The sequence below is a fragment of the Carassius carassius genome, chromosome 12 (genome assembly GCF_963082965.1).
Source record: "Carassius carassius chromosome 12, fCarCar2.1, whole genome shotgun sequence".
In the NCBI taxonomy this organism is placed as follows: Eukaryota; Metazoa; Chordata; class Actinopteri; order Cypriniformes; family Cyprinidae; genus Carassius; species Carassius carassius.
In genome coordinates, this window is record NC_081766.1 from 10,049,661 (window position 1) to 10,074,674 (window position 25,014).

General features: G+C 38.4%; 1 protein-coding gene across 1 annotated transcript in view; it reads left to right on the forward strand.

Annotated features, from left to right (window-relative positions):
• Positions 1-25,014, forward strand: part of LOC132154737 (insulin receptor-like) — a 65,319-nt gene that overhangs the window by 22,235 nt on the left and 18,070 nt on the right. Inside the window, exons 3-9 of the mRNA XM_059563401.1 lie at positions 18,248-18,569; positions 21,771-21,910; positions 22,590-22,734; positions 22,827-23,041; positions 23,128-23,254; positions 23,585-23,835; positions 24,637-24,804. Coding sequence (XP_059419384.1) covers positions 18,248-18,569; positions 21,771-21,910; positions 22,590-22,734; positions 22,827-23,041; positions 23,128-23,254; positions 23,585-23,835; positions 24,637-24,804 — 1,368 coding nt within the window. The remainder of the gene's footprint in view (positions 1-18,247; positions 18,570-21,770; positions 21,911-22,589; positions 22,735-22,826; positions 23,042-23,127; positions 23,255-23,584; positions 23,836-24,636; positions 24,805-25,014) is intronic.

Below are 25,014 nucleotides of genomic sequence, written 5' to 3' on the forward strand. Positions count from 1 at the left end.
TGGGATCCTTCAGCCACTTAAAAGAAACAAATTGTACATCATTGCAAATTGTAAGTCTATGATTATTTATTATAATTGGCTGATAACAACTTTTATTTTATTGGAACTGGAACTATTTAGTTTATTGGAACTGGTTAACATTTTGAAGTTTCCAAACACTTTTTGGCTCTTTTGGATGCTTGAGTTCTTACGGGGCTGATAACCAAGGCTGTGTACTCAAGTGGAGCCCCTCCTTTAGGGCTGAGACTGGCCCATCGAGTGCCAAAGGTATTAACTCAGTCAAAGCCTTACTGCTCAAGCCCTTCTCCTGGAATCCCAGACATCTGAAGCATTCATTAAACCTCAGCAGACAAGCATTTCATCAGTGTTTTTAATAGTTTTTCTGTGAAAACATCTCTGGCCAGGCTCTTTAGATGTTCTGCACATCTGCAGATTTGCTTTCATGCTGATCAAGTGTTTTAACTTAATCATGGCAATCAGATTTGGTTTGTGGAGCACAGAAGCTTGAAATCAAAACAAGATTTGTCTTATTTTATCTTAGAAGTCGGCAGTGTTTTTGTTTTGTGTGGTCATACATATGAGCTGGTGCTTGGAAAATGTATAACTAAAGTATTTGCCATCTTGTTATAATCCTTTTCCACAATAAATGTGGTAACTCTAAATCTACTGGGTTTTATTAGTTCAAAGCCTGTATTTCTACACTGTCTGAATACTTATGACTTCAGAAGAATTGGAATATGCTTAAGTTGTTCAGATGTTTCCAGTAGTGGTAGTATCTTTTCCTTGACAGTTTCAAGTGTGTACGTATCTGTCCACCCAACACACGTTAATGTGGTACAGACCAAGAAGGAGATGGTGATGTTGTTTCAGTAGCCTTAGGGGTGTTTTGTCCAGACTGATCCTCAAGCTTCAGTTTGGGGTGTGGTAGTCAAAGTTGATCTGACATTCCTCTGCTTTTAGAAGGAAGAGAGAGAGAGAGAGAGAGAGAGAGATGTCTTGCATACAGTCATTAAAGGGATAGTTCACCCAAAAATGTACATTCTGTCATCATTTACTCACCCTTTTGTCATTCCAAACCTGTATGACTTTCTATCATCTGCAGAGTACAGAACAAGTTATTTTAAGGAACACTGGGGTTTAAAACAACATTGGACCCCATCGACACAGGGTTATTATATGTGACTAAATATAAAACCATTAAAAATGTATTAACCATTAAAACTAATTGTTAATTGAAATAAACATGAACTGAAACAAAATAAAACAAATTTATGCATTAAACCTATTAAACAAATTTTCAGCATTTCATTTAAATTTTGTATAACAGTCTACTAAATTAACTGAATTAAACTGAATTAATGAGTAATAAAATATTGACATCCAAAAAACTAATCAAAATGACAAAAGCACCAAACACTTAGCTAAAATGGAAAAATTAATTGAAAAAAAAAATCTAAAATAGAGTCTCGGTGCTACTACAATAACTCTGTATTGACTTTCATTGTATGGTCAGAAACTAGGGGTGTGCACGGAGAGTCGAACATTCGAATATTTGTTCTGCTCTAATTATTCGATAAGTTAAAATGATATTCGAATTTCGCAAAAAAAAAATGTTCACAATAAAACCTAATTTGGTCACTTTCTGTGATTCTCCACGGCATATTTGAAGATGTATGCAAGCAAAAAATAATTAATGAATAAGGGGCTGTTCACATATCGCGCCTAAAAACGCGTGGAAAACGCTAGGCGCGCCGCTTTCTCCTTTCCAAGGCGCTCGGGCAGAAGCGCTCCTGGGGCGTCTGCCAATGACGCGCTCTCTCCATGAAGACACAGAAAATGGATTTGCAGCACAAAAAAATCGCTTTTAGCAGCTCTGCTACTAAATTTATTTCAAAATGGCAATCCATTTACAGCTATGATCAGCTGTTCCTTCATCTTGGCTGAGCTTTCAAATATGCCGTGGAGAATCATAGAAAGTGACCGAATTCAAGAACATTGTTGCGGCATCTCTCAAGCAACGAATAAACACTGCTAACTTGGATAATGCAGTGAAAACTCCTCTTCTCGCATCTGCCCTAGACCCTCGGCACAAACATCTCAGGTTTCTTGATGAAAACATGAGAGAAGTAAGAAAAAATTTTTTTTTGAACATTATCAGAACATTTTCCTTGATGCGAGTGGTGCGGATGCAGTCGCCGTCACCAACGATGAAGAGGATGCAATGCCCACTCGTCGGAAAAGGCTGAGCCAGTTCTACAGCGATGATTACAGAGAGTCCAGCCGAGACGAGTGGGAACAGTTCTTGCTGGAGCCATGTATTCCACCAGATGAGGATCCCATTCAGTGGTGAAACAAAAACACGAAGCGCTTCACAAAACTTATTCGCTTAGCACACCGTTATTTGTGAGTCCCGCCAATGTCTGTGCCGTAAGAGCGCGTTTTCTCCGCAGCCGGCCTTATTGTTAACAGACTAAGGAGCCGACTTTCCCCCGATCATGTTTACATGCCCGTATTTCTTAACAAGAACATGTAAAACAATAGAAAAAAAGCAAAAAAGATTTGCTGACAGTTTAAAAGTTTTAAAGTTAAGTGTAGGCTACGTTCTACAATAGCCTAATTGCTGCAGGCTGCTTTACGTTTTTTTCTTTGTTCACTTTTTTTTTTTTTTGTTGCTTTTAATCTACTTTTGTTTGTTTGCACGCATTGTTAAAGGTTTTCAGCTACAAAACACGATGTGTGATGTTCAAGCTTATTGTGTGTAAGCTTGTTCAAAATGACGGAAACAATAAATGTTACTGAAAAATACTTAATTTATAATATAATTTAAAATACTTAATTTAAAATACTTAAAAATACTTAACTTAATTTAAATAAACGAATATTCGAATATTCATTTTTTGTGAGCTCAAATATTCGAATGTGATATTTGCGGAAAACGCCCATCCCTATCAGAAAAACACCAGGACATTTTATCTTCTTTTGTGCTGCACAGAAGAAAAAGTCTAAGAGACTTATAATGATGTGAGGGTGAGGAAATGACGATTTTCATTTTTGCATGAACCATCTCTTCAAGGTTATCATTTGACTTATTTGACTTGTTTAATTTGATTTCACGTTTATTACAGTCTTAATAAATTAATATAACAATGTAGGAGGAACACATTTCCTCTGTAGGCTACATGTGTTTTTTATTTGCATGATGTCCCTGCTTCATTCATCAACACATTACTGCGGTTGATGCGACACTGTGATCCTGGATCATCATGTCTTATTTAGATATCTTGTTTGTCGTTGCAATATTCAAACTGGTGGCAATGAAAAACAAAACGTGAGCAAGTACAATCATGTTCTTTGAGTGTTTTTCCTCTATTACAGGTGGCTGGCTGCCTAATGAAAGTGTTTATAGCGTCTCTCTACGCTCTGCTGCTAGTAGTCACTTTCACCGCCTGCAGTGTGTCACATAGTGCTGTCACCTCTCTGAAAACATGATTAACCCTGAAACACAAAGACTAATTAATAGATGTGCTTGTAGCATCTCATTACTCTGTCGTCTTCTCACAGTCCTCATCCAGTTGTAGAATGAGCGCATATCTCTGACGTGTTAGACTGCCTGCAGAACTCTTTTGCGTGGCCTTTTGGCCACACTCATTCTCTTCAGTGCGCTCAATGAATGTGTAAGCACGCATTAAAACAGCATCCTGTCAAGCTAAACTGGTTACAAGGACCCAAATGCACATGATAAGGCCAAGAGAATTGACTGACTGCCAGCTATTGAGCCAAATGTGCGCACTCTGACGCAGTTCCACTCAGTATAAGATTATTTAGTTGTTTGATCCAAGCGTGAATGGCAATTTGTTTGGGACATTTATCCCTTAAAATATCCTGATGTTCTAAAAGGCTTCTTCCTCTTGCCTATTTAGGAATTATTAGGTGAATTAGGTGTTTTTTCATGGTAAAGTGACCTCACTCCATATGTTGTCATTATACTTATTTCGGCAAGTATCATCCAGTTATGATGTTTTGAAATAAAACTACCACATAAACGTTTTCATGGACTTGGGATTTTGAATGTTAACCACTAGACTTCTTTTTGATATTTTAGTGGTTGCACAGAAAGCTTTTAATGCAGCTTTATAAGATGGCAAATTACCAGCACAGTCTAAAATGGCTTTGCCAATTAATCAGTTTGTTTAGAGTAGTGTTGTCACAGTTCTAGAATTTCTAACTTAGATACAATACTATACCCTGAATAGGCCTGTCACGATAACAAATTTTGCAGGACGATAAATTGTCCATGAAATTATCGCGATAAACGATAATATTGTTGTTCTAAGACCCGTTTCAACTAATATAATGATAATGCCGTAATAACGCAGGTACACCTTTTCAAAGATGAATAAACTTTTATTTTATTTTATGGCAGATTCCGAGCAAGAAATAACATGTTGACTTTGTGTGGCATAAATTAATAAATTTGTATGTTATATTATGTTTATATGCCAGTTAGGGATGCTCATATGGACCGTTTAACCTTTAACCGAAAGTAAACATTTTGACCGATGACATATCGCGTCTTTTGGGCACTCAAGTTCGTTATTTCAAATGTGGTATATGGTACACTCATAATGGAAGCGCCACATCTAGTTAAAAACATCTCAGGTTTTCAGAATGACGCAAGCGCACCAGGTCATGTAACAAGAACCAACTCAATCAGCTTCCTTCGGGGTGAAATTCCCGGTTGTTTTTTAAAAATGGGGTGCACCCAAACATTGTTTTTTTATACTTTTCTTTGTAAATAAATCTTGTAACAGAGTTACAGCAAGGGTTTTTCGGTGGTGGAAATCCATTACTGAAATGTCCTTGTTTTAACGGATATCACAGCTAATGGATGCTTAGCAACGACAGACGCCTCAGGAGCGCAACTGCCCGAGCGCTTTGGAAAAAAGGAGAAAACGACACACATGACATGTGAATGGACCAGTTAAAAGGTTTTTTTCTTCCCAAAGCTGGTCACTCTAGCGAGACGTTATCTCTTTATTCCCGGGACATCTGTGCCATCAGAGAGGGTGTTTTCTGCCGCGGGCTGTCCACAGGCTGCGCTCCAGACTAACCCCACATCATGATATGTTACATTTTTAAAATAAAATAGTGAAAAATAAATTATCGTGGCTGAAAAAATTATCAAGCTCATTTTTTTTTTATTGTGCGATTGATTGATTTATCGACTATCGCGGCAGGCCTAACCCTGAATAATAGCAGGGTAATTATTTTTCCTTGTTTTTACCCAGAGCGTTATGTGTGCTTTAAACAATTTTAAGGTCGGTTTCAGTCATACTGGAAGCTGGAGGGTGCACTTGCACAAATAGTTTAAGTATGTTTCTCTGAACTAATATAATTTACGGTCGAGGAAATCCCTATTATGTACAATGGCATCCAGGTGTTGCTGTCACTGAACATGAAAAAGATAGTTATGCTTTGACTGACCACAGATGAAGACAATAAACATAACTGCAACAATATAAAGTTTACCTGTGTTCTTCAAGCCCTCTCAAGTATTTTCATAAGAATAATGTCTAAATATAGCTGCAAGCAGCAATCCCGGGGCCAAGTCCCAGAAGGGCTGTAGCCGAGAGCAAAATGGGAAGAAGAAAAATGGCAGAAATAGAATGTACGTCAGGACAACAGATTGGTTCAGGAGTAGAGAAGTTTGAAATTGAACAGAAGTTGTGACGAGAATGAGCAAAATTGAACAAGATTTCATGGAGGAGTTTTGCGAGGATCGTTTTCATGGAGGAGTTTTGCGAGGATCGTTATATATCTCTGAAACACTAGGTGGCGTTGTCTTCACACTTTTGGGGTACCACCGGGACATGGTGTTCATGATCCCTACCGATTTTATGTGCAGATTTGTCCACAGGTTCAAAAGATATTGCAATTTAATTCAAATTTCAAAATGGCGGACAGGTGGTTCAGTTGATTCTGACAAAATTGACATCCACAGATTTGGAATGATCCAAAGAATCCATAGACACCAAGATCACAATTTTCTGACTGATTGTTCAGAAGTTATAAGCAAAACACCCATAGGTGGCGCTGTTCCCAACTTTGGCATGGAGCCTCAGATCATAGTGTTGATGAAGTGTACCATGTTTGGTTTCGATTTATCAAAGTTTGGCCGAGATACAGCCTCTGAACCGATTTTAGGTCGACCTCGTTAAGTTCATAATTTAATAACTTTTATCAAATATTTCTTTGCTGTCGATCGCCACACAAAAGCTCAAAACAACAAGGTTATCAAGGGCATTCAGAGACTTGAGCATTGTTTGGCTGTGTACTTCGAATTGCTGTCTTAATAAATCTACTCTCTATGTGTGAAGCTGTGTGATGCTGAGCTAGTTTCTCAGTCCTTGCTTAAAGACTTGATTGTCCTTCAAAGATGTTTTTCTAGCTTTACACAGTAACTCAGGAGCTCTGAGGGGCCATCGGGGGCTTCTTCACCTCTCTGACTTTGCGCCTCTGAGTCTTCAATGTGAGAAAGCCTCAGGGTTCTACGGTGAGTTCATGGCTTGGTTTTGCCCTGTAATGAACTGTGACACCTCCTGTAGGCACTAGGCGTGTGCTTTTCTAAATACAGCACAGTGAATTTACAACAAGCACATTACACAAGTTTTTGAGAAAGAAATTGAGTTTATTTTTTGAAGTAAATGGTCTGAAATCTAAATTAAAGGAAGGTTCCAATTTTGTCAGTTTTCATAGTTCACCAAAAAAAAAAATTCTTTTATTATTTAAATAACATTCATGATTAAAATTTTTAGGTGAACTGATAAAATCTTTATGCAAATCTTTATGCGGCTCTGGGTAATGATTGAAGGGAAAGAAAATTAAATTAATCTGCTCTAAAGTAACTTCATAACCCAAAAATTTGGGAATAAATGAAGGCCTCTGAATGCAGGTGAATATGTAGTAGACCACTAGTCTGTTTTGCAGTGTTCACACACAACTTACAAAAGGTCATCCAAATTTTACTGTAATTACTTTTCACTGTTCTGATAAAGTATTTAAATGACTCTGACAGGACTCTCTGACTGGGAATTATTACAGTTGAAGAATTCAAAACATCCCGCTAATTTATGATAAAACAACGCCTTACTCTGGAATTATGCATTATTTGGACAGGAGGTGTTCATTGGTCTCAAGCTGCTTTGGCAGAGAAGACCTTAAGTAAAGACTTAGCCTTGTCTTCACATGTGAGGTGTAGTTAGAGCTGTGTGTTGAAGTATATGTGTGCAGGTTCCCACTCTACAGTTCAGCTAGGAAAATAAGATATTTCTAATGATGAATCACCCAAGCACAGGTCTGACAGGAATTACCCAAAGTAAAAAAAATAGACAGAAATAGATAGGAAGACGCTATGAGGGTCATCATTCTTAACCTTCTGAACAAAGATCTAATGTTGCATTCTTGCCTGTGTTTGAGAATTATCCTGCGTCTGTTGTTTCTTTGGCTTGACAGTGCAGTGCTAATGTATCGGGCCAGGTCCATTAATTCTCGTTAACGTGATTATCTGAAATTGGCTGATGACCATGCCTGCATGGCCATTTAACAGCCAAAGTGTTTGTTTAGTTACATCAACAGTAAAATTCTTTGACAACATTTACTTTTTTGACTGTGTATATATATGACAAACCCCCACACATTTAAAAACCAGTCCATGTAAACATTCCATTTAAAAACAAACATCAAACTTGCCACTGACAAACAGGTCATATACATGCAATGTGCTTCCCTTTCATTATGATCATTGTACATTAAAGGTGCAGTCAGTGGTTTCAGAGAAATGCTATTGAAAGTGCATCGGACCATGCTCCAAAACAGACTTGTAGCCAATCACCAGTAAAGGGGAGTGTCCACTCATGATGGGGAGTTACTTGTATTGCATAACATGTTCATGAATTTGGGGGCGGAGCTATCAGGATTGGGGTGTGATCTTTTTGGGAAGATATCAGCAGTGTTTCTCAGAAATCGCTTGCTGCACTTTTAAGCATTCATTTAGGGCCGTTCACTTGCCGTGTCTTAAAACGCTTGGAAAATGGCAGCCGCACAGCTTTCTCTTTTCTTTCCAAAGCGCTCGGGAGCTTGCACTACCGTGGCACCTGCTGTTGCTAAGCAGCTATGAACTGGGCTCTCCACGACAAAATGGAATTTTTAGCTAGGAATAAATTCATTTCCGGTTCCAAAAATCGCTCGCTGTAGCTTTGCTACTAGATTAATGAAAAAATGGGTATTCTGTTCCTACATCTGGGCTGAGTTTTCACTGTTGCTAGAGAAAGGGTGAAGTTGATTGGTTGGTTTTTGTCACATGATGTATGGGTCGCTTGCGGCAGTCTGAAAAGTTGAGGTGTTTTCATCTCGCAGTGGGAGTTAGACGCTTTGAAATAATGAATTTGAACACACAAAAGATACAGAACTGCCCCTAAATCAACGTACGCCAGGACAGACATATCAATAGGTAGTGTAGGACCAATAAGTACAAATTCAATTTTAAAAACATAATTTTTCAACTAAAGTTAGGCTACTTTTACACTAGTGCATTTTCGTTTTTAAACTGCTTTTGAAAATGAAAACGTTCCTTGTCTACACTGGCATTTTCACTGCATTTCAGAAACTCTCCATCCACACTACATAACCGAGAATGAATTGTCACATGACCATACATGCAGGTACAACCATAGATATGTATAGATGCCCCATTCAACCGATTCAGGCACGTAATTGCAGCTGCCATCTTGGAACGGTCAACTTGACGTCATTCACCATACTTTACTATGGTGAATGATGCCAAGTAATGCCAAATTGTACCCATAAATATTCCTGCCTTTATTAAAGAGAAGAATATGTTCAGCCCCCTCCCTCTGAAATTTTGAATATTCGGTGTTGATTACTACTTAAGCTTTGAAGCTCAAAAAGGGAGACCAGACCAGCCCTAATTGTCTTCCAATTGTACTTCTCTGAGCTGCTGTGAGTGACAAAGACAAAACGAATGCATGCAAACTCTGAAGTAAAATTAAATTATTATGTTAGATTTCACACTTTTCAAAATAATGTTCTTGCTACACTCCCACAGCTCTTGGCTCTATCCTGCTTATCACTGTAGTGAATTAACAATGTAACATTAACATGACAGTAATTTGAATTGTAAAACTGTAAATCAAAACATAATTATACAAAAAAGACAGTGGAAAAAAAATAGTATTTTCAGAGATGACTCGTAGCAGCAGTATTTAGTCAACTAGTCTCGCACATCCCTATTCTAAACCTGTTTGACTTAAAACAGAGAAGATATTTCAGTAGAATTTTCACTTTTTTCACCTTTTTTCCTGCATATTTTCTACTGTCTACTGCAGAGAATCTTTTTCTTTGTACTGTCAAAAGCAGCTTGCCAGGATATTGCCGTTGGATCTACCCTGCTCGTTCCAAGAAATCCTTTCACCCATCTGTTAAATTAAAAGGGCCCCCTTACTGTAGTGAGGTCTTGATATGAAGCTTGAAAATTGTTTGACAAGTGCACAAAGCACAGTTGAATTTCATAAAGAGTCCGGTCTGCGTTATGTGCATGATGTTAATAAGAAAAGATGTGCCACTGAATACACATGAAGGTTTGGCTTGTGATTGTTTTGGTCTTAGTACTGAATATTTCGCCTTCTCTAAGGAGAATCTGTATCTCATGGCTATTGACCCAGTTTAAAGACAAATAATTTCATGAGATAGCTTGTTTTTTTTTCCTTTTGCAGTTGTTAAGGTGTCTTGTTTGTCTTGCTTTAATCTAGTAATGAATGTATACTGTATATGCACGCTTGTGTAGGACAATTAGAATTTTTTTCTTTTTTTTCATAAAGGCATAAAGCAGCTCTTACACAAGAGAAACTTCTCGGGTGCTAATTACATACTATAATGTGTCTAAGTGTGAATTACTGTGTATTTGCGGTGACAGAGCATATTTTGAGAGTTTTTGTCACTTACCGACGTGTCGGATGTCAACTATCATAAAAACAATAGCTGAACTCTCTAGTGCTGTCTTTCCTTCCTGTGGTACAGTTGCGTGTTTATACCTGAGCTGTATGTGATCTATACCCAGTGAGGACGTATCTTTTGCTAGGGTCAGATTCTGTGTCTCGGCAAACAAAGGTAAATACTCGCTTCCTATCATACACCTCTCGTGTCTTTAACACTCTTCCCTTTCTCTGCCTCTTTCTCACACACACATGCAATGCATATTCTTAATGGAAGTTGATCGTCCCATCTCAGGTGTTTGCACACAAGTGAAGATGGCATTTCGGCTTGTGCTGTACTGAATTGCACTGCCGCTAAGCATTCGAATACAGCTTGCTTTTTCTGATAAACGAGTCATATGCGGCCAGCCACCCACCCTGATGTTGAAATGTGACCCAGATCCAGCAGATAGATGCCCAGAACATGAATGGATGAAAGCTAATGAGCAATGAATGACTCTCTGTACTTGCTCAGAGAGAAGAAACATGGCACATGGAGAGAAGGAGCATTGAAGAAATTACAATTTATTTTGCTTGGCAGGGCTTTATTTTTTCATATTTTTTAGTCTTTCAGTAATATTCAGTATTATAAATTCAATATTTGTGCCAATTATTTTTAGCAGTTTAATAAAGGCAACATTTTCCTAAAAGGAAATTTCCCTAAATGAACAGAATGTGTGTGTGTGTGTGTATATATATATATATATATATATATATATATATGTATATATATATGTATATATGTATATATATATATATATGTATATATATATATATATGTATATATATATATATGTATATTAGGGATGTGCACAGATAGTCGAACATTCGAATATTCGTTCTGTTCTAATTATTCGATAAATAAAAATGATATTCGAATTTCGAATCAACTTTCTGTGATTCTCCACGGCATATTTGAAGGTGTATGCAAGCAAAAAATAATTAATTAATGATTAAGGGGCCATTCACATATCGCGCCTAATAAGGCGTGGAAAAGGCTATGCGCTCCGCTTTCTCCTTTTTTCCAAAGCGCTCGGGCAGAAGCGCTCCTGAGGCGACGTGTTCTCTCCATGAAGACGCGGGAATTTCAGCAAAGGATAAATGGATTTGCAGCACAAAAAAAAAATCGCTTTCAGTAGCTCTGCTACTAAATTTATTTCACAATGGCAATCCATATACAGCTATGATCAGCTGTTCCTTCATCTTGGCTGAGCTTTCAACGTTGTTACAGGAAAGGATGAAGCTGAATGTTTAGTTCTTGTCACATGACCTGCGGTGCGCTTGCGGCATTCTGAAAGTTGAGATGTTTTTAACTCGATGCTGTTCGGACGCGCCTGGAAAAAACGGGACCTATGGCAAGCCAAAGTGTTCACTAACGCCTGCTCGGGCGTCTGATTGCATTTTGGCACGTCAAAAGCGCGCGATTTAACAGCAAAGCGCGCGTCCTTGACGCGCGATTTGCCATAACAACGCACGTTCTTAGCGTGCGCTTTGGGATTGTGGACAACGCGCGCCAGAAACTCGCGTTTTGGTGTATCCAAACGCGCGTCCTTGACGTGTGATTTACTGTAAAAACGCACGTTCTTAGCGTGCGCTTTGGAGTCACCAAAGACGCGCGTTTTTGACGTGCGTTTATCATAATAGAAACGGGCGTCCAAGACGTGCGTTTTGAGTCGGACAAAACACGCGTTTTGAACGTGTAAACAGGTCAACCAAACTGGCGGTGCAAACGTCTTTTGAAGTATCCAAACAGGCGAAAGAAACGTGCGCTCTCGTAGTGTTTTCAAAATGGCACGTCGGAAGCGTGTGCTCACTTCATAGGGCAGGAGTCTGTAATGCTTTGTCCGCTATATATGGGCTATTACGGTAGCCTGAGGCATGGCTGCCGCATACATATATATATATATATATATTTTCCACTCAGTCATAATGAGGGATGTTATGTTGTTTAAACGACACATTTTAATTGTATGTTGTTAAGCTTCATTAAAGAAATGTGTCTGATACACTCTCTATTATAGATCAGTGGTGTGGTACAGTTTAGCCTACATGATGTCAGTTGTTGATAATTTTAGCTGCTATCTAACTTTACCTGTGTAGCACCATGTAATGATATTATGTCATGGCCACGAGTTTCATGCGTAAACAAACCTGCGAGACCATAACAACAAGGTATTTTCAGAGTTGGATTCATTAATGTTTTATTTTGAATTAAGACATTATTATATTATTATATAATTTTTTTTAATTATTAAATTATTATAATGACCATAGGCCTTGTCTACCGGCTGTATGCGATCGTCAGCATTCAAATTAAGTTTATCATGAATAAATGTTATATAAAGTGCATAATATAAAATAGACTTAAAGTAAAATATTTGATCATTGTCTTGTGAGTCCATTAACTAACTGATCGTCTTTCCCCTGTATTATTTCTATATTATTATTATTACACTATTATTATTGGTTATATTTTTTATATATATTTTTTCACCTTCATTTCGATCTCCTTAACGTTCTGAATACTTTTGTAAATAGCCTACTGTAAATGCTCGACACATTTACACTGACTGGATTTTTTGCTGGAATGCAGTCAAAGTCATACGGGTATTCTATAGTCTTTGGTTTAAATGTAACATATATTTCATCTCATTTCATCTAAATAACAAGACTGTCCTCCTAAAATCGACCACATATGTTTTTGTGCAAGCATCAAGCGCCCTCTAGCGGCCTTATGACAGTCTCGTTTGTCGGGTATGTCGTCACCAAATAACCTTTTGAATCGGGTTTGTAAAAATATTATTTGGCATCTTATGATCTTACATTCTCTGCAAACAAATTGAAAATTTGTATTTATTTATTTTCAATATTAACCCATTTTGTTTTAAAGAGGTTTTTCTGTTACATATTCCTGTCTGTACCTATCAGCTACTTTATCAATCAGTACTTTTTAAAAGTTGTTTATCCACTATAATATAATTTTTATAATAACTACTTTTTTTGTTTTTATTTCTTCATAGTGACACAAAAACTAGAGAGAGAGAATGGTGTTATGGGCATTATGTTTGTCTGAAAAGTTTGGCATATAAATAAACACCGTTTCTATTATGATAAACGCACGTCAAAAACGCGTGTCTTTGGTGACTCCAAAGCGCACGCTAAGAACGTGCGTTTTTACAGTAAATCACACGTCAAGGACGCGCGTTTGGATACACCAAAACGCGCGTTTTTGGCGCGCGTTGTCCACAATCCCAAAGCGCACGCTAAGAACGCGCGTTGTTATGGCAAATCGCGCGTCAAGGACGCGCGCTTTGCTGTTAAATCGCGCGCTTTTGACGTGCCAAGATGCAATCAGACGCCCGAGCAGGCGTTAGTGACTACTTTGGCTTTCCATAGTATTAGGGACCGCGTCGCACCGCGTCGCTTCCATTATGAGCGCGCATACCGCGCGCCTACATTGGAAATAACGAATTTGAGCATGCAAAAGACGCGATATGTGAACGCCCCCTAAAAGAACTGCGATCTTCTAGTACTTCAAATATGCCGTGGAGAATCACAGAAAGTGATCCAAGAACATTGTTGCAGCATCTCTCAAGCAACGAATAAACACTGCTAACTTGGAGAATGCAGTGAAAACTCCTCTTCTCGCGTCTGCCCTAGACCCTCGGCACAATCATCTCAGGTTTCTCGATGAAAACATGAGAGAAGTAAGAAAAAAAAGAACATTTTCCTTGATGCGAGTGGTGCGGATGCAGTCGCCACGATGAAGAAGATGCAATGCCCACTCGTCAGAAAAGGCTGAGCCAGTTCTCCAGCGATGATTACAGAGAGTCCAGCCGAGACGAGTGGGAACAGTTCTTGCTGGAGCCATGTATTCCACCAGATGAGGATCCCATTCAGTGGTGAAACGAAAACACGAAGCGCTTCACAAAACGTATTCGCTTAGCACACCGTTATTTGTGAGTCCCGCCAATGTCTGTGCCGTCAGAGCGCGTTTTCTCCGCAGCCGGCCTTATTGTTAACAGACTAAGGAGCCGACTTTCCCCCAATCATGTTTACATTCCCGTATTTCTTAACAAGAACATTTGAAACAATAGAAAAAAAAGCAAACAAGATTTGCTGACAGTTTAAAAGTTAAGTGTAAGCTACATTCTGTACAATAGCCTAATTGCTGCAGGCTGCTTTACGTTTTTTCTTTGTTCACTTTTTTTTTTTGCTTTTAATCTGTACTTTTGTTTGTTTGCACGCATTGTTAAAGGTTTTCAGCTACAAAACACGATGTGTAATGTTCAAGCTTATGGTAAGCTTGTTCAAAATGACGAAAACAAATGTTGCTGAAAAATAACGTCTGACTCATTAAACTTAATTTAAATAAACGAATATTCGAATATTCGTTTTTTGTGAGCTCCAATATTCGAATGTGATATTTGTGGAAAACGCCCATCCCTAATGTGTGTGTATATATATATATATATATATATATATATATATATATATATACATATATATATACATATATATAAAATTTAAATAAGTCTTTTATGCTCACAAGGGTTGCATTTATTTGATCAAAGCTGAATTTTCAGCAGTCTTTACTCCAGTTAAAAATGTCACATGACGTTAGTACATTTCTAAATCACTTTAGAAATCGCTATAGAAATCACTCTAGTATGCTGTTTGGTGCTCAAGAACCTTATTTGTGAAAACACTACTGATGCAATTGTTTTTTTTGTCAGGATTCTTTGATGAAAAGAAAAGAAAAAAACTGCATTTACTGTCTTTACTGTCACTTTTGATCAGTTTAATGCTGAATAAAATTATTAATTTCTTTAAAAAGATGTTCGTAAATAATGTTTAGTGAATATTTACGTATTACCTATACATACTTTGTGCTCATTTGTAAAATTCTGCCACATGCTAGTTAAAGGTGTAATGATATTCAAACTGAACCGAAAAACTATGATACACCACCCACGATACACATTGCGGTACTCTTGGTGCGTACCGCGGTCCGCCCCCGCCCCCCACAGTCCTGGCCCACTTAAGGTTAGTCAGACAACTTGGCAAAGTAGCAGCACCCTTCTCCTCAATAAGCCACACTATTTAAGGTATCAAACATGCACCACTTAGTAAGCACAACTTATCAACGACAGCCCTCCGGACTGCAGGAGTTCCCAGCATGCTCCGGCTCTTTAGGTGGAATGCAGAGAGGAGCTGACATCTTTCCAGAGCAGAACAAGTTTTTCCGACTCTTGTTGCAGTGTTTTCCACTCCCCTTGTCTTTCTGCCCATGGTTGTGGACAATTGAGCAATAAAGGGTTAATACACACGGTGGCTCTGCCTCACAGACAGTACAGGGCATTGAATAGCTACCTTCTATAGCCAGCAAACACATTGGCTAAGGTTGAGGGTGGATCTGCAGTGGGGACTGTTAAATGGACTGGACTCTCTGGATCAGGAGTCACCGTGCACACCATGTGTCTATTTGCTCATATCCATGTTCAGTGGGGGAGGGAGAAAATAGGGACAGAGGCGGTTGGGTTTTTCAAAGAATAGATGATATTGAATTTTCACAGAAACCCATTCCAGTCAACAGTTGTTTTTTGAACAGAATTCTTCTTAATTTAATGTGCTTTCAATTGACACAATCTTTGTGACTTGCTTGTTTTTTTCAACTTAGCGCCTCCATTGTTGTCACATGTGCACATGCACATGCTTCCCCTCCATGGATTGTCGTGTATAAGGGACAGAGGGTAATGTTGTTTTGATCTTCAGTTGGCTGACCTGGTGTTTCTTGACATTTGAAGTGAACAACAACAGCTTTTCCCTCGCCGGACTGGTTCTATACCATAATGTGTACTTTGTGTGAATGGCAGCTCCGTTTTACACCTTTTCAGTATTCCAAAATATGTATTATGGAGCTCAGTGGAAAAACTGAGAATTGGTTTGGAGTTGCATATGAATCCATTTTAGCTGCTCGGAATATTGCCAGCTTTCTCACTGTTCATGACAACCTTTCCTCAGTTTTCATTCCTTTTTTTTTTTTTTTCAGCATGCTCTATTTCCGCAAAGCACGACATAAATGCAAATTTTTTTTTTTTTTACAGAGCGTTTCATGATCCCTGGGTTTGTTGGAGCTTGTCATGAGCGTTTGGAAATTTCAGAGAAGCCTCTGAGTTTTTCTGAAAGCTCAGTTTTGTTTGCCTATCACCGAACACTTGTCAGAGGTTGTTAAAAGTCAGTTAAATGCTCAATTATTATGCACAAGGCAGGACTGGAGATTTCTGATCCCTCATCTTGTCTTGTCATTGTCATGGAAGCAAGAGTGTTTGCTGGCCTTTCTTTATGGTCTAAACAAACTCCTGGATTGTGTTCATCTAGTTGTTGTCGTAACATCACCCGCAAGAGCAAATATTCCATTAGGAGACACATGCACATTTATTCTGTGGCTTGTTCTTAGTCCTCTGTCTTAATGCAATTCATTATTGTGTCATTTTCTTGTGCTCAGCTCTAATGGTGTGTGTTTGTGTGTGCATTAGGGTTGTGCTGATACAATCATAAATCCAGATCAGTGACGTGATACTAATTGTTGTTATATCTCTTAATTTATTCAATTTGCAATTCATACACTTCTGTTCAGAAGTTTAAGATTAGTGAGATTTTTTAAAATGCTTTTGATAGAAATGTGTTAAACTCATGTGGCTGCATTTATTTGATCAAAAGGTCAGTAATATTGTGAATTATGTGAACTGTTTTCTTTTTAACCAAGTTTAAAATGTAACTTATTTTAAATAAAAAAAATAAAAAGAAGTTTTAAAAGCATTAAAATAATTTTATTTAAAATGTTTCATTAAAAGTTACTACTTTATGAAAGTTTTTTAAAACCATTTGAAACCACCATGAATACGAAGAATACATTTCTAGTAACTCATTTCTAGTGACCCTTATATAAGGATCCCACAGCCAGCAACGCAACTCTGCTCACTTCTCGACTACTAATGTGTGTGTGCTTGTGAGAGGGAGGTTGTGTGTGCATGTTCAGACACACGCATGATCGCGTTCATAATTATATTTGAGGGCAGCAGCGCATGGGTGTTTATTTTTAACAGGCTGTCTCAGAGACAAGCTTGCAGGTCACGTTGTTAGAAAGAGGCCAATAAAATCCCATTCCAATGATTCCAGAGGAATCTATATATCACTGTAGATTCTCTTCCATCCACTATATAAGGACCTCTATGACCCTCGAGATTTATATTTAGGGTTTTTCCTGTCTTTCTTTCCTTTTCCTATACCACACATGGGCTCTTTCGCACATGGGGGGTGAAGAAATGTGTAAACACTGACTTCAGTGGGAGAGGAGGACTTAGAACATGACTCTGGTCAAACAACTGGCAGTGTGCTTCTCTGTATAGTATGTGTTTATAGGTTTTTTATGTGTGTGTGTGTTTGACAGAAAGATAGAGAACATAAAAGGCAGAGGAATGCAGTTACACCATTTTAGAAACCTCCTATCAGAGTTAGGCCATTTTGTCATTGTTTTAATACTTACAATTGCAACGTGGTGTTTCAACAAGATACTGTAGGGCATGACTGTAGACTTGAGAAAACACTTAAAGGTATATTACAAGTGTGGTATTGACAGCATCTGTCATTTAAACAGTTAAACTGTAGGGGAAAAAATTAAGTTTCCGCAACACTCTTAACAAAGTTTCTAAAGTATACACTTAATCCAACAAGTTGCAAAAATAATTAATTTTTATAGATTTTTCTATCAGCTTTTTCAAACACTTCCCCATCCTCTATTGGTTGGACAAACTGATAGTCCCACTTCAAACTCACAGAATATGTTAAGCCAGTGTTTTTGTGTCAAGCCAATCGGGTTTAAACAACCAGAATAATGTGTTGATAATGCCACAGTATTTACACTTTTTGGAATAAAGTGTTTGGCATAGTTTAAAGTTTTGGCTTTTAAAGTATCTGTACTGTGCCTGCAAATATTCCATGTAAATATGTTTTCTGTTCTTTATACAAACTTACATCAACATTATTTTATGTGGTAATAAAAAACAGACCACAGAAGCTGTATGTTTTTTTTGTTGCACTTGTATGTATGTAACTCACTGTGGATGAGAAGCATCTGTTCTTTCCCTAAAAATAATTTCTTTGAATATAACCCTTCTCTCTCTCTCTCTCAACAGTGTGCCCATCATCATGCAAGCACCGTGCCTGCACTAAAGACAACCAGTGCTGCCATGACCAGTGTCTGGGCGGCTGCTTGGAGCCCAGGTCGTCGAGCAAATGCGTGGCCTGCCGCAACTACATGCACAATAACATCTGCGTTGACAAGTGCCCACCTGGTTTCTACACCTTTAAGGGCTGGCGCTGCGTCAGCTTCAGCTTTTGCCAGGAACTTCACAACAAGTGTAAGCAGAGCAAAGGTGACTGCCACCAATACGTCATCCACAACAGCGCCTGCATCCCAGAGTGCCCTTCTGGGTACACCACTGTGAACTCCACTTCGTAAGTAACCCACTACTTGTACGCTCTCCACTCAGAGAACATGCACAAATACTAGTTTACATTTCCCCGAGTGTTTTAAAGGGTACTTCACATGCTACACATGTGCGTCAGGACCCATAAAAGCTCAATCTTTTGTGTATGAAGTGTAACCTGTTAAGAGAGAGGGTGTCTGGGTCACTGCACCACTTTATGCCTCATTAAGACTTCAGACTTGAAAATGGAATAGATAGGCTAGCCACTTGACTTTTCCTCTTGTATTTACATTTTCATATGCTCAAACAGCACCAAGGATTTAATGTTGTTTACTTGAACTGGTAAGCTGTCCATTGCTGCTGAAAAAAAAAAACTGGGTTGGAGGTATAGCTGGTTTAAACTGGTGTAGCTAGTCCCCCAGTCTGAAAATTTTTCAAAATCCTTAAAACCAGTGGGTCAGACAAGTCTGACCAGGCTAAGACCAGCAAAACTGCTTAGGCCGGTTTAAGTAATTTTTTTCAGCATCCTTCCTGTTTGTCTCATTCATGGAACAGTAATAAGAAGTAAAGTAAAATACTGAACTGCAAAGATGGCTTGGAGCGATCAGGGCTGTGCTGACCTCACTTGACTGTCTGAGTGCACAAAGGATCATTTGGCACAGAGCGAGTGTGTCAGAAAGCGAACGTTGTATGTTAATGAGAGAAAGTGTGTGAGTTTTAAAGCAGCACTGCCCCTGACCTAGTGTGAAGCTTGCCAGTGCTATTTGTGCCCATTTAAAGAAGGTCTGAGCAGGAATAGGACATCTACAACAGACCTCTAACCTCTGTTTTACAGATCTTTTCAGAACATAGTTTTGTATTGTTTATTTGTTTATAGTGGAAATATAGGATAACCAATGTCTCATAGCTTTATTCCCTCTCACACTATTTCTATACACCCATACGTTTCTGTATGCTGAAGGATGGTCCATTCTCTTTGTTTTAATGGGAAACGTGTTTTAGCAACTTCATTTGATGTGAAGAGCAGCAGACAGGAAAATATCACATTTTCCTTCAGAAATTATTCTAATTTGCTGAGTTGATGCTCAAGAAACATTTCTTATAGTGCCGGGAGGTTTGACCAAAAATCTGTATCACATTATTTTTTAGGATTCTGGCTGTTTCACGGTTTATCACATTTGTTTCCCCTGACTCCTGTCAAAGTCTTTGACTTACTCTAAGCCCTATGTTTTACGTCATCCGCTGGAATGCCACTCTCTCAACAGTTAGTGGAATCTAAAGATTAAGGTTTATGAAGTTTTAAATATTTTCTACAACTATTTTTCTTACACAATCGCATCCGTTCAATTCAGAAGGCCTTTATTAACCACCTGAAGCCACATGGAACACTTTTTATGATGGATGGATGCACTTTATTTTGATTCGAAATCTTGATGACCATTCATTACCATTCTAAAGCTTGGAAGAGCCAGGACAGTTTTTTTTTTTTTTTTATCTAAATCCGATTGTATTCGTCTGAAAGAAGAAAGTCATATATAACTTGGATGGCTTGAGAGTGAATCATGGGGTAATTTTCATTTTTGGGTGAACTATCTCTTTAACTTTTGAATGGTAGGGTGTTCAAAAGTTTAATGAAATGTGTATTTTATGCCCTCCAAAACTATATTGGGCACCGGTGAAACACCTCCTGTAAAAATAATGATTGTATTTGCTTTTGCAAAAAAAAATGTATTTGGTTATTTTTGTCCATTGTGAATAGGAATCTACTGTGACTTATTTTGTTTGCACCTTTGACCTAAAACTTTTTTTCTTACCCAGAAATAAAAATCATGATCATTTTTTACTCACCGTCAGTTCACTTCAAACTATCTACTATAAACCATCTAATATAAACTATTCTACTGAGGAACTTAATGTCTAAGCTGTTTTTGTCCATACTGCAACAACACAAAATGCTGAGTCATATTGTCAATCAGCAGAAAGCATAAGCACCATAAATGTTTCAGGAAATTAGTCCTTATGACTCTTTCACTGTATTCCATGTCTTTTGAAGCCATGCTATAGGTTTGTTTAAGTAACAGACTATATTTTGTGTGTAACGAGTTTATCAGCATAACTATTACATGGCTTCAAATGCTGTATGAACCACTTTTATGGTACTTTTTATAATTTGTTAGGGCGTGACATTTTGACTCACCATCCCGTTTTGTTGTATCTAAAAAGCAGATCTAAAATGTTCTTTTGTGTTTATTGGAATTAATAAATCTTGTGGTTGAAGAAAAATTAACGTGAGTAAATAATGACAGAACTGACCCTGTAATGCATGTTCTTCCAGATAGGATATTACTCTTTTCAGATAGGACATTACTCCGATATCAGGAGTTTCGACACCCTGTTCTCATCGGCTTGTATCTGTCTGGCATCTGCATAGACAGGGAGCGCTGTCTGGCCACTGACAGATAAACGACTCTTGAGTTGTATCCCTGCCGCAGGGAGACATGGCATACTGGACTCTGATATGTCTGCAATACGGATTTCACCCACGCTCCAGCTTCTCTTCAGATTAGCTGGATAAACCGCAGAACATTCTGTCCTTTTTGGCAGGTACCACAAAAGACAATCAATTCCCAAAACACAGCGATGACCCATTCAAGGAATATACTTGTGCTTTACCTGATAGGTGGTTTGTGCACATTCATGGCACGGCTTGGCATCTAGTATCATGTTGTGACACTATTATAATTAAGACTTTTGCAATGGAAACCACTGCGCCATATCCTTTGTTTTGCTTGTGGATTCACACTTTATTACGGTTGTTGTACAAATGTGCGTAGTGTAGTTTCACAGGAAACAGTGGCACGTAAAGTATCCTGCACAGAAGACAAACCGTTTCTGGCCTGACGTACATGTATATACAAAAACAATCAGTGATTTAGTTGTGCCTCTAGGTGAGGTGTCTGAGAGGACATCTCATTCATTCTTGATTGCCCCTTCGGCCTGCCCTGCAAGGTCACCCACGCTCCCTTGCGCAACAGGATCCACATCCTTGACACAAACAATCTGTTATTGTCATAATATCACAAATTTGCTTCAGTGTCAACAAGAATAGAAACACTCCATCATATCTGCATTTCTTCGTTTCCGTGTTCTGTTCACAGCATGTGTGGATGAATGACTTTTATTTGTTGTGTGGCTTTGTATACATGTCAATCTGTGATCTGTGCCCCAGGTTGAACTGCACCCCTTGCGCTGGCCTCTGTCCCAAGGTGTGCATGGGGCTGAAGACAGTGGACTCAGTCACTTCTGCGCAGGCTCTGAGAGGATGCACTGTGATCAACGGCAGTTTGGTCATCAACATCCGCGGAGGGAGTAAGAACAAACACATATAATAAAATTTCACCTCTTTGTGCAAGTGTAGAAGGACAGCTATATTACACAGCTTTCTGTAATTCATGGATTTGATTGGCTAATCAATCAGTGTTCTGCAAATGTTTTTGTATAATGACAACTAAATGAAATAATTGGCTTTTGTCTCTGGCGACCATTGCTCACACTATTGCTCATATATATATATATATATATATATATATATATATATATATATATATATATATATATATATATATATATAAACACACACCCTCTCATGCACACGCACATTTCATTAATATTTAATTATTAATCTGTCAATTATTCTAGAGTATGATATATATATACACACACACACACACACACACAATTATAATAATCATCATTATTATTATAATTATTACAATTTTATATGTATTAATTAGCAAATCATTCAGGTGCAATATTTAAAAAATAATAATATTTACAAATTATTAATATAATAATTTATTATATCAAACATTTCTCTGTTTTGCACAATGGCTGCATTGCCACCTTGGGTGTGCATTCACTTCCAATAATTAATTGGTTTGCCATTAGTTATTCCTTATGTAATTAATTACAGAAACACATACAAAAGTATGTACATTCAAGAGAGTCCGATTTTAAACTTGCTCTTCTTTCCATCTCTCCCTGTTAGATAACATAGCCGCAGAGCTGGAAGCTAATTTGGGACAGCTAGAGGAGATCACTGGCTACCTGACAGTACGACACTCATACGCCCTAGTCTCTCTATCTTTCCTTCGCAAGCTCCGAATTATCCATGGAGAGACACAGGAAGTTGGGTATGAGACTTGTCACCTAATAATCCCATTTCATCAATATATTCCCTCCTCTTCCCTTGTCCTCACTCGTGTGCTGTTTTCTTTCCCATCAGGAATTATTCATTCTACGCCCTCGATAACCAGAACCTGCGTCAGCTGTGGGACTGGACTAAACACAACCTGACCATCAAGCAGGGTCGCATGTTTTTCCATCATAATTCAAAACTCTGCATGTCAGAGATCCGGAAGATGGAGGAGGTGACGGGCACTAAGAATCGGCAAGCAAAGAATGACATTGTCTCAAAGACCAATGGAGATCAGGCTTCATGTGAGCAGGACATAGTGCTGATTTCAGTTATGCTCATATGCTCTTTCTGAATAAATCTGAATGCGTTTTTGTTGCTGTTTCATTAGGTGAGAGCCAGGTTTTGAAGTTCACACAGATTCGCACGCTTTCTGACAAGATCATAATTAAATGGGAACCATTCTGGCCACCAGATTTTCGAGACCTCTTAGGATTCATGGTTTTATACAAAGAGGCGTAAGTGACTTGACTTTTTATACCTTAATCTGTCTAGACAGTTTATTTATTGTGTTTTAAATGAGGCTGTGAGGGACAGAAGTACTGTCCTAAATCTAGAGCGTTTTGCCCACTGGAAACTTTTAAGTGAAGCCTAAATTTTGTGTTTTGCCAACTTAATGGTCCATACCAAGTTATACGTACTGTACTTCCACTTTGTTTTTATTTTCAACCGTATTCAAAGTGTCATCTACCCTTACTCTTTATTGCTTAGTTTGTAGGTAGAGTACATTGCAATAAAGTGATGATTTCTGTGTAAGGATGTGTTGACATTTCTCCCTGCTTCTCCAGGCCATATAAGAATGTGACTGAGTTTGATGGTCAGGACGCATGTGGCTCTAACAGCTGGGTCATAGCAGATGTAGACCCTCCGCCTCGTGCCACAGATGGAAAGGAACAGCAGGAGCCCGGGTACCTCATCCTCCCTCTGAAGCCGTGGACACAGTATGCCATCATGGTCAAAACCCAGCTCTCCGCTTCTGATGAACACCAAGTCCATGGAGCAAAGAGTGAAATCATCTATGTCCGCACCAATGCTACCAGTAAGAACTTCAGAATCCGTGTCATAGGAAGATTAGGCATTTTATTTGGTACTCCTTATACTGTCAAGCAAAATGAAACTTTACAAATATGATTATGATTAGTGGGGAGGACAAAATTAGAAATGTAAAAAGTTGGGATGGTCAGTTTTTTGTGTACTCTATTACAGCTTTAAATTTGAACTCTGAAATTGTATGTGGGATCTCTTCACCGAACCTGCTTAAAACTGAATGTAGTCATTTCTGAAGTTGTTTTCTGATTCCAGTTGCAGCATTTATCGTGTAGGCTTGGCATGAGAGAGCAATAAAAGAGGTCAAAGGCTGGTAAAATAGCTCGCTGATGACTTTCAGCAGTGTGAAATCACTCAGCAGTGTGCAACATGACAGGCCGTGATTTAGGAGAAAAAACAAATGTGGTTTGCTTTTAATGCTGCCAGGTGTCTGTCTGGCTTCATTTTGAGCCTGTTTTGTCTTTACTTCCTGATAAACCACATAACCCTTCACTAAGTTGAGAACATTATTTCAGCAGCTGGTTGGCAAGGGCTGAAAGTAGTGCTTCAGGGTTTTTCTTTTTTTCTTCTTCTATTTTTTCTGGTTTGGTAAATAGTTGGGTTCGCATGCTGTGATATCGATGCTGGAAACTGTCGTTGTTCTTCTGGTCTCATTGGTGACTCAGTCTGAAAATGTGGTCTAGCCAGAATTGAGTTTAATGTACTGTTCTACTAGTCTACTTTTTTGCCTTTGTTTTTATTTAAAATCATTCATGGTTTTTCTATATACCTATGTGTGCTTTTTGTTTTATAGAACCCTCTGTGCCCCTGGACCCCATATCCTCATCGAACTCCTCATCTCAGATCATTCTGAAGTGGAAGCCCCCTAATGATCCAAATGGAAACATCACACACTACCTGGTCTTCTGTCAGCAGCAACCAGAGGCCAGCGAGCTCTATAAGTTTGATTACTGTCAGAAAGGTTAGAAAACATACAACAATATAATGTAGACCAAACACATTAGCATTCAAAAGTTTAGGGTTGGTAAAACGTACTCAGTTACTAACGTAACCTCGGTTCTCTCTAGAAGAGGGAACGAGTACTGCGTCTTAGCTAAGACGCTACGGGAAAATACTCTTTTAACGAAATACTGAAGCAAAAAATTATCCTTAATTTTGAATTTTTGTTAAG